Source organism: Myotis lucifugus, unplaced genomic scaffold (assembly GCF_000147115.1).
Source record: "Myotis lucifugus unplaced genomic scaffold, Myoluc2.0 scaffold_302, whole genome shotgun sequence".
Taxonomy (NCBI): Eukaryota; Metazoa; Chordata; class Mammalia; order Chiroptera; family Vespertilionidae; genus Myotis; species Myotis lucifugus.
Genome location: NW_005871350.1, coordinates 1,023,583 through 1,042,025, shown reverse-complemented (window position 1 = coordinate 1,042,025; position 18,443 = coordinate 1,023,583). Strand labels below are relative to the sequence as shown.

The following is an 18,443-nucleotide window of genomic DNA, read 5'->3' as shown; positions in this document are numbered from 1 at the left end:
TCACTGAGGAATGTGTGTCCTCCCCTTTTCTGTGAACAGGTGACCCAGCAGCCCAGCAGGACCTCTCCCAGGGTGAGAAGAACGAGCCATGTGTTCCCGAGCTGCAGGACCTCCAGGGCAAGGGTGCTACCCAGGTCTCCTACTTGGGTGAGTCATGATTCCACCACTGGGTGGACAGAGTAGGGTGGTAGGTGGTGCCGGCCAGAGGTGGGCCACTCCCTGCCATCTCTCTGCAGCCCTCTGTAACCCCAGGCTCTGTCTCAGTAGAGCATGTTTTGCCTCCTCCATGACTTTTCCCAGAAAAAATGTAGGTTTATTTTTTTGTGGGTGTGGGATCACACTCATCAACCAGGGACTAGGACACAGTGGGAACATCCTTCTCTGCTATAAACAGCACCTGGGCTATGCTGGCAGGCCAGCAGCCCCTCCACAGGTGAGGTCACATTCTCCATAGGTTAGGTAGAGAAGGAGCACTAGTGCAGGACCTCCAGGTGTCTCATTCTCTAGTCCTTCCACCACATGCTGCGAGTGTGAGGAAACTAAGGCACGGGGTGCTGGGGCTTGGCTTACAACAGCACAGCATTGGCAGCAGCATTTCCCAGTCCCCCTATCTGGGCTTTCTGTGTAAGTTGTTAACCATTTGCCATAATGCCTGAGACCCTGCTCCTTCAGGACAAAAGGCTTTGTATGGTTTCAACAGCAGCCCCCACTCCTTCCCCTTCAGGACCTAGAGCTGGCACAGTACAGTCAAGTGTGGGTCTTCATTCCCACGTGGACGAGCATGCAGGGCCTCGGGGTGGCCAGCTCCCTGTCCTGTCAGCCCAGCAGGCTCTGTGCAGGCTGTGTTTATGCAGGATCTGCGAGGGGTCCTGGGGCCTGTGGAAATCCCACCACAGAAGTGGAAATCACCATAAGGGTGGCAGTCACTTCTTCACAGGCAAGTCGACAGGCAGATCCAGGACTCATGCTTACTCCATATAGCTTCAGAATCTTTTTGCCTACAAATTAATTTGCTCCACAAACATTGACTGAGTCGCTGCCCAAGAAGGGAGCTCAGAGCTGCCCTTGGATCACAGCCTGGCATCTGTTAAGATGCCTCCCCAGGTAGTGCCACAGCTGCATGACAAATCCACCTTTCTATTTTCTTCTCTGGAAAGACTTTCCAAGTCTCCAGCCATTTCAGGTCGAAGAAAGAGGAAAACAGGATGAGCTACAGGGACCAGAGTCCCAGGCCTGCGAACAGACGACACTTGCTCAGAGCACCTGCCCAGGTAAAAGGGCCTGGGAGGATATGGGGTATGTGATACATATGTGAGCGTATGAGTACATGTGGTATCTGCTGTGTGGTGTGTACATGTGCATGTTGTGTGTGTATAGCGTCTGGTATGTTGTGTGTGGAAGTGTGAACGTGTATGGTGTGTGCATGCACGTTTGCTGGTGTGGGTGCGGTCAGGGATTGAACTCTCTGAGGTCCTTGCTGACCGACAGCTCCTGTGAGTTGTCAGCTTATTGTGGTGGGCTCCCTTTTGCGAGGGTCTCTCCCAGCTGAGCTCCAGCCCAAGACCCTCCCCTCCTGGCCTTATCCTGGCAGGTTGAAGCAGGTGCGCCACAGTGCTACTGGCCATTAGGGGTGTGTTTCTTCCCTGAGCACAAAAGCCAGAGTCCTGGGCAAAGTCTTGGACCTAAAGAGCAGGAGTGTGGCATGCCTGCGAAAGGGACTCTGAGGAGTGTCCTCCACCTGCCTCATAGGGTCATGTTGGTAAAAGTCCAGAGGCAAAGACTGAAATGTGGCCATCATTTTTTTAAAAAATATGTTTTTATTGATCTTTAGAGAAAGAGGAATCTTTTAAGTGAGAGGGATAGAGAGATAGGAACATCAATAGGCTGCCTCCTACACACCTGATCCTGGCGATCGAACCCACAACTCAGGCATGTGCCCTGATCGGGAATCAAACCAGTGACCTCTTGGTTCATGGGCTGATGCTCAACCACTGAGCCACACCAGCGGGCAGTGTGGCCATCTTTAATGTCCTTGGGGTTAAGGTGTTCTTCCAGACACCAAACCTTAGTCACTGGTTCTTTTTTGTTTTCTTTTTTTAAATTCCAGTTGACATACAGTATTATATTAGTCTCTGGTTCATACTCAAACCCACTGTATGATGAGACTTTCCACAGCTGTGAGGTCTGACTCATGTACAGTCTTTTACCCAAGATGCCTTTTGGAGCAAAAGTTGTCTGGCAAAGAATGTATGCATCCCCTATGTTCATAGCAGCACAATTTACAATAGCTCAGATCTGGAAATAGCCCAAGTGCCCATCAGTAGATGAGTGGATAAAAAGCTGTGGTACGTTTACACCATGGAATGCTATGCAGCAGTAAAAAAGAAGAATATTTTACCCTTTGAGACAGCATGGAGGGACCTGGAGAATATCATGCTAAGTGAAATAAGTTAAGAGAAAGACAAGTATCACATGATCTCACTCATATATGGAATGTAATTAACAAAAGAAACTGATGAACAGAGTGGATCCAGAGACATGGAAGCATGGGACAGAGTGTGGAATCTCAGAGGGAACGTGGGGGAGGATGGGTGAGTGGGAGGTAATCAACCAAAGATCTTGTATGCATATATGCATAACACAAACAGTAGGGTGCTGAAGGCCTGTGTGTGTGTGGGGGGGGGGGGGATGGGGCGGGTTGGAGAGGGTCAGTGGGGGGGAAAGGGGGACATAATACTTTCAACAATAAATAATTTAAAAAATAAAAAAAGAATTCTCCAGATGATTCTGGGGTGAAGCCAAGATTCATAAAAAGAGTTGTCTGGCATTGTGGTAATTCCACCTAGCTCTGTGCAGGGCTCCCTGCTATTTCTGTTCACCCCGTCACGTGTAGACAAAAGGAATTCTACATTTACAGCAGATCCAGAAGGAGAATAGCCCCTTCCCCAAAACTTCGAGCTCCCTCACCCCTGGTTTTCTCAGGTGCCTGCAGCAGGCTGAGAGTGGCCTTGCATGGCTGAGGATGGCCCCTCCCCAGGATGAGGGTGGCCATCTCAACGGGGCTAGATGAATGCTTGTTGCTACATGTGCACTTCTGGCCTTCTCTGGCCTCTGCCTGCCCATAGCAGCCTCATGATATACAGGGTGGGTGCCTGCATATGTATTAAATCATGTGTAATCTTCAACAATAACCCCAAAAGGCAGTTCTGATTCCTAGCTCTGTTTTACAGAAAAATATTTAAAAGAGAAAGAAAGTTGCCCAACGTGTCAGAGGAATTGAGCTCATTTGGGGGATTGGGGATACTGAAGCCTGTGGCCATGCTGTGCGTGGCCTGGGGATGGATGATGGATGGTTCCCTGTGAGCTGGAGGGATTGAGGAGAAAAGCAGAGAGGCTAGGAAGCCAGATGTGAAAAACAAAAGACAAAGGCATTATAAAGGATATATTCTTACAATGTTAGGATGGGGAAGCTTTCTTGTAAGACATAAAACCAAAAAGGAGATGAATAAATGTGTTGCATTTTAAAACTGTGAAAAACAAATGTGCCGAAACAATATACATAAAGTTTAAAAAAAAGAAAGAAAGAAAAGAAAAATGGGAGGGATTATTGTGCAAATAAGATGCAACAGATTCAGACCCATAATTTTGACTTCATAGAAAAGGCAGACTATGGCTAGGCAATGTGGAGTCAAGCCCGGACCTGGGGCTTGACAGCCCACATTCAGACCCTCAGTCTGACACCCATGGCCTGTCACGGTGCACCCTGGGTCAGCAACTTCTGTTCAGGAGCCCCAGGGGCAGAATGAAAACATCAGAGTACCTATTACAGGGTTCAGTGTTTGTGTCGCCCCACACACCCCCTTCTATACTCATCACTCCCTGATTTTACTGTTTCTCTGGTGTTTGGAGCTCACTGCTGAATCCCACCTCATCTAGCAATAATTCCTAACATTGTGTAAATGGCCCACAGGAGCACTAAGGGTTGTTTATGCCCCCTTTTAGAAATTGCATTTATTTTTTGTCACTTTAGCTGATTTGAGGGGTTGTCATCCTGTATGCACTGTATTAGTCTTCTAAGGAGGCTCAAACAACAGAAATTGATTTTCTCAAAATGCTGGAGGTCTGAGGTCCAGGTATCAGAAGGGGCTTCTCCTGCAGCAAGTCTTCTTGGCCGGCTGTCTTCTCCCTGAGCTTCCACATGTCTGTTTCTTAATATCTTCTTGAAAGGATGCCAGTTGGCTTACAAGCCACTCTAATAATCTCATTTTAACTTAACTCTTGAAAGACCTTAATTTCAAATATAGTCACATCCTGAGGTATTTGGGGTTATGACTTAAGCATAATAGGAATTTTTGGGGGATGCAGTTCTGCCCTTAGCACTCCACCCTCGGATCCCCTAAGTTCATGTCCTCACATTCAAAATACATTCACCCTTTCCCCATAGCCCCCAATGTCATACCTATTCCATCAGCAACTCTAAGTGACCTCCACATTGCTTTCCTGCAGCTGGAGATGACTCACCGCCCCCTAAGAACAGCCTGGATGAGGAGGTGACCATCGAGATCGTCCTATCCAGCTCTGGGGATGAAGACTCCCAACTGGGGCCCTACTGCACAGATGAGACACGGAGCCCCTTGGGGAAGCAAAACGGCACCCCCATGCCTCAGCAGAATGGCCTCTCTGTGGGGGGCGAGGTGCATACCTCTGGGAAGTCCTATGTGTGCCCCAACTGCGGCAAGGTCTTCCGCTGGAGGGTCAATTTCATCCGACACCTGCGCAGCCGTAGGGAGCAGGAGAAGCTGCACGAGTGCTCGGTATGTGGGGAGCTGTTCAGTGACAGCGAGGACCTGGACGGGCACCTGGAAGCCCACGAGGCCCGGAAACCTTTCCGGTGCGGCGCCTGCGGGAAGAGCTTCCGCCTCAACTCGCACCTGCTCTGCCACAGGCGGGTCCACCTGCCGCCCACCGGGCCCCTGCCGGTGATTGGGAGCGAGCAGGGGGCGGCAGAGTCCACAGGTGGGGGGCCTGATGCATCGCTGGCTGAGGGCCGGGCCCGGCTGAGCATCCAGTGCTATGACTGCGGGAAGCTGTTCCAGCGACCTGAACACCTGGCGAGGCACCGCAGCAGTGTGCACGGTAAGGACCGGGCACGGCCCTTTCGGTGCCGGTACTGCGTCAAAAGCTTCCTGCACAACTCCGACCTCCTGCGCCACCAGCGCCTGCATATGAAACGCCGCTCCAAGCAGGCTCTCAACTCTTACTGACTGACGCCAGGCACTCCCGGGACGTACCTGCCCCTGGACAGACCTCACCTTCCCACCCTTTGCTCTCAGGTAGAAATGAGATAGTGATCAACTGAGCACTTCTTTTGTCTCTGCTGTGCCAAAAAGCAGGGAGGGAGGTGCATAACCAGCTTGGACTCGCCCGGTGTTTCTGGGTCAGAAGAGAGCCCTGTCCAGTGCTTCCCAAGCGGTCTAAGGGACTGGACTGCCCCAACTGCAGTGACCATTTGGGGTTTGTCCCTTGCCACCAACTCACTATACTCCCATGCTGCCTTGTCTGAACCCCTGCCCGTATCTTGAGGTTCTAGGGTGACTGTACTTCCCATCTGAGAGCAAGAAGCTGTGGGCGAGAAAAAGGCAGGGAGTTCATGTGGGCAGCAAGGCCAGGCACACCAATCCTGCCATGTCACCAGCTGACCCAAAGAACACCCGCTGTTACCAGGCAGCCCTGTCAGGGTCAGAAGCCTCTGGGGCGCTGTACAGCTGCTTGCGAAGGGGAATTGTGTCATACTTTTATTTGCAAAGGCAGCTGCTTATTAGGGATTTTGAGTTCACTGAGGGCAGTGCCCACATTTTATTTGTTGCACACCCTGCTCAAATGTCATTTCTTTGTACCTGAAGGACCCGGTAAATGGTTGTGGGGTAGAAGCAGTTGTCATCATTTGAAAGGCACTTAAGTTCTCCTGCCCATCCCATTGTGTCCGGGAATGGGGAGCTCAGCCCCAGTGGGGGGTTCTGTTGTCTGGATGAGGGGCAGTGGAAACAACCTCCTGTGAGGTTGGGCTCTTCATACATAGTAACTTAGTCTGCTGTTCATATTCATTTGCTAGGGCTGCCTTAACAAAATACCAAAAACAGGGTGACTTAGAGCAACAGAAATATATTGCTTCAGTTCTGGAGGCTGGAAGTCCAATGTCAAGGGGTCAGTGGGTTGGTTCCCTGTAAGGGAAGGTCTGTTCCACACCTCTCCCCCAGCTTCTGGTGGTGCTGGCAGTCGATGATGTTCCTTGTAGAAATATTAACCCATCTCTGCCTTCATCTTCATGTCGTGTCCCTGTGTACATGTCTGTCGCCAAATTTCCCCTTTTTATAAGGACACCATATTGGATCAGGGCCCCCATGCCTACTCTGGTATATTCCTGTCTTAACTAGTAACATCCACAATGACCATATTCTAAGAAAGGCCACATTCTGATGTATTGGGGTTAGGACGTAAATATGAATTTGGGGTGGTGGGGAGACAATTCAATCCACAACAGCAGATAGTCTTGCAATTATCTGGTCATCCCTGATTAACAGATGAGTCAACAGAAGCTGTGGTTGGCTTGCTGTCTGTTCCACTGGAAGCAGCATAGCTTTGAAAGTGCGTGGCCTGGAGTTCTGGATTGGGAGTGACCATTGGCTGTGAAATCTCAAGCAACGAAAACCATGGTCTTATTGTTCCTGGAAGACTGGTAATATCGGCCATGCTCAATGTCAAGAAAGCACAGGGACTATGGAGTGGTGGTAGCTGATTCAAAGCCACCAGGTGGACATTTTGTGCTATTTGTATGTCCATCAGCAGGCAGCCAGGCTCCTTGTCACCTATATTGTCACATGAGATGCCATCAAACCCAATGGAAGAGCCACAGGTTTTATAATTCTGATTACTGTAGACATCCCTGCATCCTGAGGAGCAGTAAATGCAATAAAACTGTTAGGTCATACCCTGAACAAAAAATAAATATTGGGGCTCTTCATTTCTAAATAGTTTGCCTCTTATTGATCTGCCAGGAAAAGGGGGAAAGTGAATCTTTAAGGCTATTGAGGAGGAAATTCCAAATAGAAGCCAGGTTATACGTTTGCCCCACCCTCATACACTCTTGCTCAAGGGCTTGTCAGCTGGAAGATGGTTCTCCATCTGCTTCAGACATTTGTCTAATGGAGGAATATTGCCCCATTTACTGTTTGTCTTACCTGTAAAACCAGATCCTAAATAAAAAAAACACCAAGGGGATGTAACTGCATCTTGAGTCCCCACCGAATACTGTGGGGAACCCCCCACTCACTGACCCCAGTACACCTAGTACCTACCTAATTGGAAGGTCAGTCACTTAGGATTCAGAAGCCCTCCAGGGTGATGTAGCTCAAATCCCATTCATCCCATTCCAAAGAGGCCAGTGGGGTTACCTGCTCCTCTAGGCACCGGAGAACTGACCACTTGCTCCCTCCCTGGGGGATGGGCAGGCAGGTGAGCTACATCTCCACTTTACTATGGAAGTACAGGCCCCACATCTGAGAAGCATCTGCCCTCCCTGTTCCTTGGATCTCTGGACATTGTTTCCACAAACTCATAAGTACATAATAAAAATTAACTTGCTGAATTAATATTCATGTTAGACTTTCCATTTAGTTTAAAAAGTAATGTGCTGCACAGCTGAGATAGTTGATTGGCCTGACAAGGTGAGCTTGAGGTATAAGGATGAAAATAGTCCTCTGGGTGTCAGACTTCACCTTGTGGCACATTTAAGCCTCAGATAGATGGCCTGCTCACCTGATCTGACCCCTGTCCAAAGTACAGAGGAAGTCACTACACCAGGGGTATTTTGTACTCCTTGTCACACTACAGCTGGTTAACCTGACCTCACCATTGTCCTATATCCTTTCTCCCAACCTCTCTCCCTAGCTGAGTGGTGTGACCAGTGGTGAGAAGGTATGAGTCTACGTCTGCTTTGGAGATCAGTCTGTCACTTTTTTTTTCTTTTTTTTCATAATGTAGGCCACAAAATAGTAATGGGCTATATGTTTAGTGATATAGTCCACTGTGGAGTGTGGTCTTTATTCTCCCAAAGAGCCTAAGTTGGTAAAGGTTATTAAAAAACCTTCACCCAAAATAAAACTTTTGGTAGTCTGTCACTTTTCTCCCATAAGATGGTTTTCCCTTTCTGCCAGAAGCAGAGTTCAGAGTGTAATGTAGGGGATTTGATGATAACTTATGTTGCTACATCTTGTCAAAATATGGAGGGGCTGGAACACTTGCCTAGAAAATGTTGCTGGTCAGAAAAGGCACATCTGAGAGTCAGGGTAAGTCTACTCCATCCAAATTAAGCTGGAGCCCCTTTGAATGTGTCTGTGTGCTCTGAGAAGAGACAGGACCTGCCTCCAGCCCACTGAAGGTAAATTCAGAGTGAGATTTCTAGATTTTTAATTTTTTTTTTTTATTGATTTCAGAGAGGGAGAGAGAGAGAGAAACGTCAGTGATGAGAGAGAATCATTGATCGGCTGCCTCCTGCATGCCCCACACTGGGGATTGAGCTAGCATCCCAGCATGTACCCTGACCAGGAATCAAACTCTGACCTCCTGGTTCATAGGTCAACGCTCAACCACTGAGCCACGCCAGCCAGGCATATTCTGGATATTTTTAAGTGTTTTCCCAGAAGAAGATTGAGTGAGAAAGAGTATAAACTTGTGGAAATTTTACCAGCACATTGCATTTTCAGCAAACATTGACCCACCCAGTTGGGGGAGTGGGGGCTGAGGATAGGTAAACCATATTTATCTTGGTCTCCCGTTTGGTTATCCCATTTATCTAAAATGGCTTGGCTTTTTAAAAAATTAGGATGGTACTCTGTGGCCATGATATAAAGGCTTCACTAACCCTCTGTGCTCAAGAAGCCAAAAGTCTGACCAGATGTGCATTCACTAAATTTGCACAGAACTAGGTGCTCCAGCAAAGATGGCCACTAAGGCCTAGCTGGTTTGGCTCAGTGGATAGAGCGTCGGCCTGCAGACTGAAGGTCCCAGGTTTGATTCCAATCAAGGTTGGATTCCAATGCCCGGGTTGTGGGCTTGACCCACAGTGGGGGGTGTGTAGGAGGCAGCTGATCAATGATTCTCATCATTGATGTTTCCATCTCTCCCTCATCCTTCCTCTTTGAAATCAATAAAAATACATATTTTTTAAAAAGATGGCCTCCGGGAGAAACCAAGATGGCGGCATAGGTAAACACCGGAAATTGCTACCTCGCACAACAACTTCAAAAATACAACTAAAAGACAAAACGGTCATCATCCAGAACTACAGGAAGGCTGGCTGAGTGGAAATTCTACAACTAGAAGGAAACAGAAAAGCACACTGAGACTCAGAGGAGGTGCGGAAGTAAAGTGCAGAGGTACGGAGGCACACACAGCAAGGGCTGACAACTGAGGACGCAGCTGTCTTTTTGAATCGGGAGGGAGTCACAAGCCCTCGACTGCTCTGAACTCCAGTTCCGGGTGAGTCTCTGGGGACCCAGACTCATCAGGGGAGAAACTGGACTGTCTGGCAGTGGGCAGAACTCGGAATTCGAGGGCAGCTTTCTCTCAGAGGTACTTGCAGCGATTACCGGAACACTGAGACGTGGGGCCTCTTAGGGCAGGGCTGAGGATCAGCCATAGCTGCTTGCTCCGCCCTGTTGATTCCCTGAGACCCCGCCCCACCCAAGCTGCGACAGAGGCTTTTGCATATGAAAGCCCTGGCCCTTTGCAATCTGAAAATTACCTAACAAACTGCAGCTGGGCCAGACAGACCCAGAACTTCCAAGAGAAGGCCCAAGGCCCCACAGCAGCTTGCATTGCTTCACAGCTGGGCCTCATCTGGGCACCTCCAAACCCCAAACAAGGAAGGGGAATCTGCAGATCTCTTCATAGCTCCTGCTGGGTAGCCTCAGGCAGAGGCTAAATTAGCACCTCCTTAGAGATCCAAGAGCCAGTGCACCCAGTGGTCAGAGTGGGACCATCCAGATTACAACTCCTCAGATCCATAAGGGACACACTCAGGGGGCAGACTCAGTGAGCACCAAAGCCCCACTGAAGCAAGTCTTGCCCCATGTAGGTGTCTTCAGCACAGAAGTTCTCCCACCGTAGACACAGCTGATTCTCACAGCCAATTGGCCTGGAGGTCAATTCCTCCCAGTGATACCTACAACAATCAAGGCTTAACTACAACAAGACTGTGCACAAAGCCCACAAAGGGGTGCACCAAGAGTGTCCACCTCAGGTAATTGGGGAGGCTGAGCCACTGGGCCCTATAGGACACCTAGCACACAAAGCCACTCTACCAACACTGGGAAGCAGCCAAAATGCGGAGACAAAGAAACAGGTCACAAATGACAGCAATAGAGGAAAGCAAACTACTGGATATAGAGTTCAAAACCACGGTTATAAGGTTTTTCAAGAATTTTCTAGAAACTGCCGATAAATTTAGTGAGACCCTGGAGGATCTGAAAAAAGACCAACTAGAAATTAAGCATACACTGACTGAAATAAAGAATAATATACAAAAAAGGACACTTATGTAATACCCTTTGTAATACTTTTAGCGAAAAATAAAAAATAAAAAGAATAATATACAGAGATCCAACAGCAGACAAGAGGATCCCAAGAATCAAGTCAAAGATTTGAACTACAAAGAAGCAAAAAATACCCAACCAGAAAAGCAAAAAGAAAAAAGAATCCAAAATTATGAAGATAGTGTAAGGAGCCTCTGGGACAACTTCAAGCGCATCAACATCCGAATTATAGGGGTGCCAGAAGAAGAGAGAGAGAGCAAGATATTGAAAACCTATTTGAAGAAATCATGACAGAAAACTTCCCCTACCTGGTGAAAGAAATAGACTTACAAGTCCAGGAAGCACAGAGAACCCCAAACAAAAGGAATCCAAAGAGGACCACACCAAGACACATCATAATTAAAATGCCAAGAGCAAAAGACAAAGAGAGAATCTTAAAAGCAGCAAGAGAAAAACAGTTAGTTACCTACAAGGGAGTACCCATACGAATGTCAGCTGATTTCTCAACAGAAACTATGCAGGCCAGAAGGGAGTGGCAAGAAATATTCAAAGTGATGAATAGCAAGAACCTACAACCAAGATTACTTTACCCAGCAAAGCTATCATTCAGAATTGAAGGTCAGATAAAGAGCTTCACAGATAAGAAAAAGCTAAAGGAGTTCATCACCACCAAACCAGTATTATATGAAATGCTGAAAAGTATTCTTTATAAGAGGAAGAAGAAAAAGGTAAAGTTAAAAATTATGAACAGCAAATACATATCTATCAACAAGTGAATTTAAAAATCCAGTGAATAAAAAATCTGATGAACAGAGTAAACTGGTGAATATAATAGAACCAGGGGCATAGAAAGGGAGTGGACTGACAATTCTTGGGGGGGAAAGGGGTGTGGGGGATGCAGGAAGAGACTGGACAAAAATCGTACACCTATGGATGAGGACAGTGGGAGGGGTAAGGGCAGAGGGTGGGGTGGGAACTGGGTGGAGGAGAGCTTTGGGGGGAAAAAAGAGGAACAAGTGTAATAATCTGAATAATAAAGATTTAATTTAAAAATAAAAAGATGGCCACCAAGATGGAAGGACCAGGGGCCCCAACATTCTTAAGGCAGTCTTCCATCCCTGTGGGGATTTTCACCTAGCTGCTGCTGTTAATAGCAGAGGCCTCTGGCTTACACACCCTCTGTCTTATAACAAAGTTAGCCCAGTGGCTGGTAGGCAGTCTTGGGGCTCAGAGAGAGTGAATGCAGACCCATGTTGTCAGGAGGAGATACCTGGTGCACCTCTCAACACTTTCCCCACTACTAGTCACCAAGGACGAAGACCTCATCGTGTTCCTGTTTACAAAGTCTGAAACAAAGTGGAACCTTGTTATGTGACGTATAAGGCATACCTTGTCTGGTCTGCCTTCCTGAGAGGCACTGGCTCCTGCCAGAGCAGGGCCTTAGAAGCTAGCTTGACCAGGTGCCAAGCAAAGCCTGTGCTATCCTCATGCCAATACTCTGACACCAACTGGGTGTCCCAACAACTCAGTTTCATCCTGACACTAATGATCTGGGAGAACATTGGATCCCATAGGATGAAGATGAAGGCCTACACAAGATACCCCACTTCAAATGCCAGTAAGGTGTCTTGGGGGCCATACAGACTAATGCTGAGATGGCTACAAATGGGGGTTCTAAAGACCCCTCAGGTTTGATTATTCACTACAATGACTTCCAGTAACTCACTGAAAGTGTTATCCTTATGGTTAGTTTTTATTATAACAGATACAACCAAGGAACAGCAAAAAGGGAAGGATGTACTGGGCGAGGTCGGGAGGGGTATTCGAAAGGCAGAGCTTCCATGCCCTCCCTCTGTGGATTAGGGTGCAGCCAGCTCTCAGCCAGTCACCTTGGGCTGAGCTGAGCTGAGCTGAGCTGTCCAGGATTCTTAGCATGTTTCATGTCGATGCCCCATGCCATGAAACTCAAGCTGCCTCCCACATGCGCCCCTCCTAGAGATTGAAACCTAGGCATCTTTCTCACTGCCCCTATTGCCCTACTGTGCTGGCTGCAGACCACCAGAGCTTGTTCACTTAAGGACGCCAGCTTGTTGGTATCACAGAAATGCTGCCCAATGAGAACTGCATGTACCCTGGAATGCGAGTTTCCTAGTAATACCTGCTCTCATTAGTACTTTTGACAAGCTGCAATTTGGGGCAGCTAAAGAGATTACACAATTAGGAACTAGAAGACCAAAGTGGCCTTTGTTTTTAGGATTTTATTCAAAGATGGTGGACACCTCCTTATGGACATGTGGCTTCATATTCAGGGCACTCTGCATGTGCACAGTGGTGGGCCCTGCAGAGGGACCCACCAGTCAGCTTTGTGACTCCAGTGTGCAGATTATCTAAATAATCCAGTCCAACACTGGGAAGGAATGTGTACAGGTGTGTTACTGGCCCAAAGCCCATGTACTGATGCTTTAGAAAGCCAAAACTAAAAATGTCAGAATTTGGCTCGGCCAGTGTTGCTCAGTGGTTGAGCATCTACCTATGAACCAAGAGGTCACCAGTTTGATTCCTGGTTAGGGCACATGTCCAAGTTTCGGGCTCAATCCCCAGTAGAGGGTGTGCAGGAAACAGTCTTTTGATGTTTCTTTCTCATCAATATGTCCATATCTCGATTCCTCTCCCTTTCTCTCTCAAAATTAAAAAAAAATTTTTTTTTAAATGTCAGTTTAGAGTAAGGTTTATTTTTTTACTTTTAAAATATATTTTTTATTTCAGAGCAAAAGGGAGAGGGAGAGATAGAAACATCAATGATGAGAGAGAATCATCAACCAGCTGCTTCCTGCATGTTCCCTACTGGGGATCGAGCCTGCAACCCAGGCATGGGCCATGATTGGGAATTGAACCGTGGCCTCCTGGTTTATAGGTCAATGGTCAACCACTGGGCCACACTGGCTGGGCAGGAAAGGTTTAATGATTGAGAAGATGGGAGTCCTAGTAGTTCCTCAAAGTCATCTTAAGAAAGTACTAAGTTCAGGCTTCTTTTATGTCAAGGGTAGGGGGAATGGGAGGGGCTGCTTTTGTAAAAACTCAAGCTGTAAGCAGAATTCCTCTAATGATTAGCTTGTCTATATGCAAAACAAAGCAGGTTTGAACAATCTGGAGTTAGACAAAGCATTTCTCTGTTACAGGTGGATGTTCTCATGCATCGGCCTTCAAATCCTAAACATTTGTAACCAGAGACCACTCCCCTACTCCGCCCTAAAGAAGATCTTTGGAGACATCCTTCTTTACCCTCAGGGAATTAGCCTGGTATTGGTTGGTTGTTGCAGGTGATGGGGCTGGATGCCAAGTGATTTTAGAGACCCTGTCTGCACCCAATTTCCTCTGTCTACAACAGGGAGTATCCATTTCTTCTACTTGTTTTAGGAGACTCACAAAAGTCTAAAGTGAATGGAGCCTGTCCAGTGTGTCTCAGTGGTTGAGCATCGACCAGTGAACCAGGTCACCATTCGATTCCTGGTCAGGGCACATACCTGGGTTGTGGGCTTGATCCCCAGTCGGGGACGTGCAGGAGGCAGCCAATCGATGATTCATCATTGATGTTTCTATCCCTCTCTCCCTCTCCCTTCCTCTCTGAAATAAAAATACATTAAAATAATAATAAATTAATTAAAAAATAAAGTGAATGGAAGTGCGAGGAATGGTGTGAAACACTAGACAATAGTCATTAAACACCTGCTTTAGATGAACATCTCATAGGGCCACAGGAAGTGGCAATGCTGCAGTTCCCGTCCATGATTAATAACTTCCTCAGTTTGTAGTAAACTTGTGTTCTAATCCCGAGAAGTGGAGCTGACAGTAGATACCTGGTCTTCAACAGCAGTCACCCATCATGTTTTCTCCAGTCCACAGCTGTGGGAACACCCACAGAGTTGGGTTTTAGAAATGTAGTACCTTCAAGTGTCTTTTGGATGGTTTATGTTTGCAAATTCTTCATTGTCTAAAAAAGAGAAATATATTGAGCACATCAATTTACTTGGCTGTATTCACCAAAACTTTAATACGACTGGAGCGCTTTTCCATGAGGCCCACTTTTTGTGGGCCTGGAATCTTCCTGATACCACATTGCAAACAACTCTCAGCAAAGTGGCACACTCACAAGAAAGGCAGGCTCCTACGCCCCAAGGCGATAAGAGTCAGGTAACTGCTTCTAGCCTCTCATTTTGAAGCAAATCAAGTGCAGAGGCTCATGAAACGTGAAGTAATTTAGGCCAAGGTATGTGTATCTGACCCATTTTCCCCCTCCCAGGCAACAGGCCTTCTCATGCATTTCTTTTCTTTCTTTTTTTTTTCTTTTAGTTATATGTTTTTATTGATTTCAGAGAGAGGAAAGGAGAGATAGAGATAGAAACGTCAATGATGAGAGAGAATTGTTGATCCACTGCCTCCCGCACACCCCCCTAATGGGAATCGAGCCCACAGCCCAGGCATGTGCCCTGGCGGGGAATTGATCCCTGATACCCTGTTCATGGGTTGACCCTCAACCACTGAGCTACACTGGCCAGGCTTCTCATGCATTTCTAAGCATCACATAGTTTATCCACAAAATCTGGGAGCCTGTCTCCCAAGCCCTTCCACATAGCTCTCAGCACAGAAGCACATTATAAAAAGGCAAGATTCAAGGAAGGAGGTTTTTATAAAAAGCAATTTGCCTCATGCAATTTTCTGGTGAGCCAGAAAGCATTAGAACGTGAGGCTTGTGAGCACCTGGGTCAAGGTCCAGATATCATGACTCCAGGGTTGATCAGCTGAGTAATGCAGGACCATTCAGACCAGTGGCCACGGCTCCTGAGTGCCCTTCCTGTGATTCCCTCCTCCTTAAGTAGCGACGAAGACCCCAGGAGTTTCATAGGCTTCACTCTTAGGAACAAATCCCATGTTATAGCAAATAATCTTGGGAGAGAGAACATTCATTCAAAATTTCTGAGAACCTAGTATAAGCAGGCAGTAGTAATAATCACAACCTGCATATAAAATTAGATTGAGCCCAGCCAGTGTGGCTCAGTGGTTGAGCATTGACCTATGAACCAGGAGGTCACAGTTCAATACACCCACATGCCCAGGTTGCGGCTCAATCCTCAGTAGGAGTCATTCAGGAGGCAGCCGATCGATGATTATCTTTCATCATTGATGTTTCTATCTCTCTCTCCCTCTCCCTTCCTCTCTCTAAAGTCAATAAAAACATATTTTAAAAAACAAAATAAGATTGAAACATGGTCCCAGGGAGAGGAAGAGAAGACACTGGGAAACTGGTTGGGGATGAAGGCACGTGCAGTGGGTTGAGTTGTGTACCACCCCCCTCCCAAAGATAAGTCCATGTCCTAACCTCTAGAACCTATGGATGTGACCTTATTTGGAAAAAGAGCCTTTTCAGATGTAATCCAGTTAAAGATCTTGAGAATAGATCACCCTGGATTACCTGGGTGAGCCTTAAGTCCCATGAAAAATGTCCTTAGAAGATGAGTAAACATGACAGAAGAGAGGATATACAAGAGATAGCCATATGAAGATGGAGGCAGACTACAGTGACATGATCATAAGCTGAGGGTCTGCTGGTGCCAACAAAGCTGGAGGAGGCAAAGAGGCATCTGTCCCTACTGCCTTAAATACCTTGATTTCATGCTTCTGGCCTTCAGAACTATGAGAGAATACATTTTTGTTGTTTTAAGCCACCAAGTTTGTAGCAATTTGTCACATCAGCTTCTGGTAGTGCCAGGCATCCCAGAGCTTGTGGCCACATTATTCCAAACTCTGCCTCTGTCTTCATATGACACTTCTCTGTGTCTTAGAAACACACATCATTGGAATTAGAGCCAACCCAAGCAATCCTGATGATCACATCTAAAAATCCTTAACTTAATTACATCTGCAAAGACCCTTCTTCCAATTAAGGTGACAATCAGAGGTTCCAGTGAACAGATCTTCATGGGGGCCCCATTCAATTCACTACAATGATTATCAAGGATCTGATCCTTTCAAGGGAGGAATAACATCAAAACCAGCCAGGTGATCAATAATCTAGGACTCTGGCAAATCAAAGCTGCCCTTGACATTCATTCTCCCTCAGGAAATAATTCTCTTCAGTCAAAAATTCATGTTAACCCTGAAAGAGACACAGTGAGTTACCTGAAGTCCTCCTTGACAGGTGGGGACCGTTTGGTTAACATTTTGTCTGAGATCAGAGATAATTAGAGGAAAGAATGCAAGATTTCTGGCAGTGGGCCAGGATTGGAGGAGAGACAGGGAAATACCTCAGTGTATACCTCAGGATTCTCCAGAGAAATGGGACCAACAGCATGTGTATATATACAGAAAGAGATTGATTCCAAGGAATTTGCTCACATGATTGTGGGGGCTGGCATGTCTAAAATCTATAGGCAAGCCTTGGCCAGGTAGCTCACTTGGTTGGAGTGTCCTCCCAGTACACCAAAGTTGTGGGTTTGATCTCCAGTCAGGGCACATATAAGAATCAACCAATGAGCCATGGCTAGTGTGCTCAGTGATTAGTGTTGGCCTTGTATCAAAGGGTAGCAGGTTTGATTCCTGGTCAAGAGCATGTACCTGGTTGCAGGTTCGATCCCCAGCCCCAGTTGGGTTGCATGTGAGAGGCAACCAATCAATGTGCCTCCTCTCTCTCTCTCTCTCTCTCTCTCTCTCTCTCTCTCTCTCTCCCTCCCTCCCTCCCTCTCTCCTTCTCCCCCTCCCTTCTACTCTCTCTAAAAATCAATGGAAAAAATATCCAACAACAACAAAAAGCTTACATTATTAAGCACTAAATAAATATTATTTATAAAGTCAACCAATGAATGAATGTATAAATGGGTGGAGCAATACATAAACGTCTCTCTCCCACTCTCTCTCAAATCAATAAATAAAAATAAAATCTACAGGATGGACCGACTGGCTGGAAACCCAGGGAAGAGTTGCAGTTCCAGTTTTAACACACTCTGCTAGAGAAATTCCTTTGTTTGGGGGAAGGTAGGTCTTTGCTTTATTAAGGCCTTTGTCTTAGTTTGGGCTATTGTGACAAAAATACCATAAAATAGGTGAGTGAACAATGTTTCTTAAAAGAAAAATTTATTTCTTACAGTTTCGGAGACCAGGAATCCAAGATCAAGGCACCAGCAGATCTGGTGTCTAGTGAGAACCCACTTCTAGTTCATAGCCATCTTCTTGCTGTGTTATCATTTGGGTGAAGAAGTTCATTAGATCACTATTATAAGGTCACTGAATTTCATGAGGGCTTCACCCTCATAATCCAATCACCTCCTAAAGTCACAACCACCTAATACCATCACATTGGAGATTGGGTTTCAATGTGTGAATTTTGAGGGGGCATAAACTTGCTCCACCCTGTTGATCCCCTTCATAGCAGCCTTCAGCTATTTAGGTTGACGCCCACCCACATTATGGCGAGCCATTTGCTTTCTTCGAAGTCTGCTGATTTAAATGTAAATATTATAAATAAATAAAAAAGCATTGGACTATGGCCCAGCCACATTGACACATGAAATCAACCTTCACACTCATTTCTTCAGGTCTGTGTAACAAAAGCCAAAGCCTACTTTCTCAGATAACTGGTGAACAGAAGTCTTGAGTGAGTGCAAAACTTGGGTTCCAAATAAGTCCTATGCTCAGGATAACAAATGATGAGGCTTAGAGTTGGCTTTTCATCATGAAAGTAAATTTGGGTCTGGTCAAGACAGAGCTCGTTTCCAAGTCTCTTGATTTGTCTCCTGCTGAGATTCTCATAGTCCCTTGAATGTCCAGGGCACTGTCATGACAGGGTCAGCCACAGCC

General features: G+C 46.6%; 1 protein-coding gene and 1 non-coding gene across 7 annotated transcripts in view; one reads left to right on the top strand and one right to left on the bottom strand.

The window, feature by feature from the left end:
* The window catches only part of ZNF496 (zinc finger protein 496), a 66,560-nt gene extending 52,404 nt beyond the window's left edge, over window positions 1-14,156 (top strand). For 5 of the 6 annotated variants that reach the window (XM_023763829.1, XM_014465604.2, XM_023763830.1 and 2 more), the window contains 3 exons: window positions 40-147; window positions 1,158-1,271; window positions 4,507-8,160. In XM_023763829.1, coding sequence (XP_023619597.1) covers window positions 40-147; window positions 1,158-1,271; window positions 4,507-5,264 — 980 coding nt within the window. In that variant the 3' untranslated portion in view covers window positions 5,265-8,160. Of the gene's footprint in view, window positions 1-39; window positions 148-1,157; window positions 1,272-4,506; window positions 8,161-13,771 lie in introns of those variants that run through there. The other variant, XM_014465606.2, reaches the window with a different exon arrangement.
* On the bottom strand, window positions 8,034-8,170 carry LOC111828221. Its single transcript, XR_002832025.1, has one exon. It is a non-coding gene; the product is annotated as a small nucleolar RNA SNORA4 (small nucleolar RNA).
* Window positions 14,157-18,443: the final 4,287 nt, after the last annotated feature.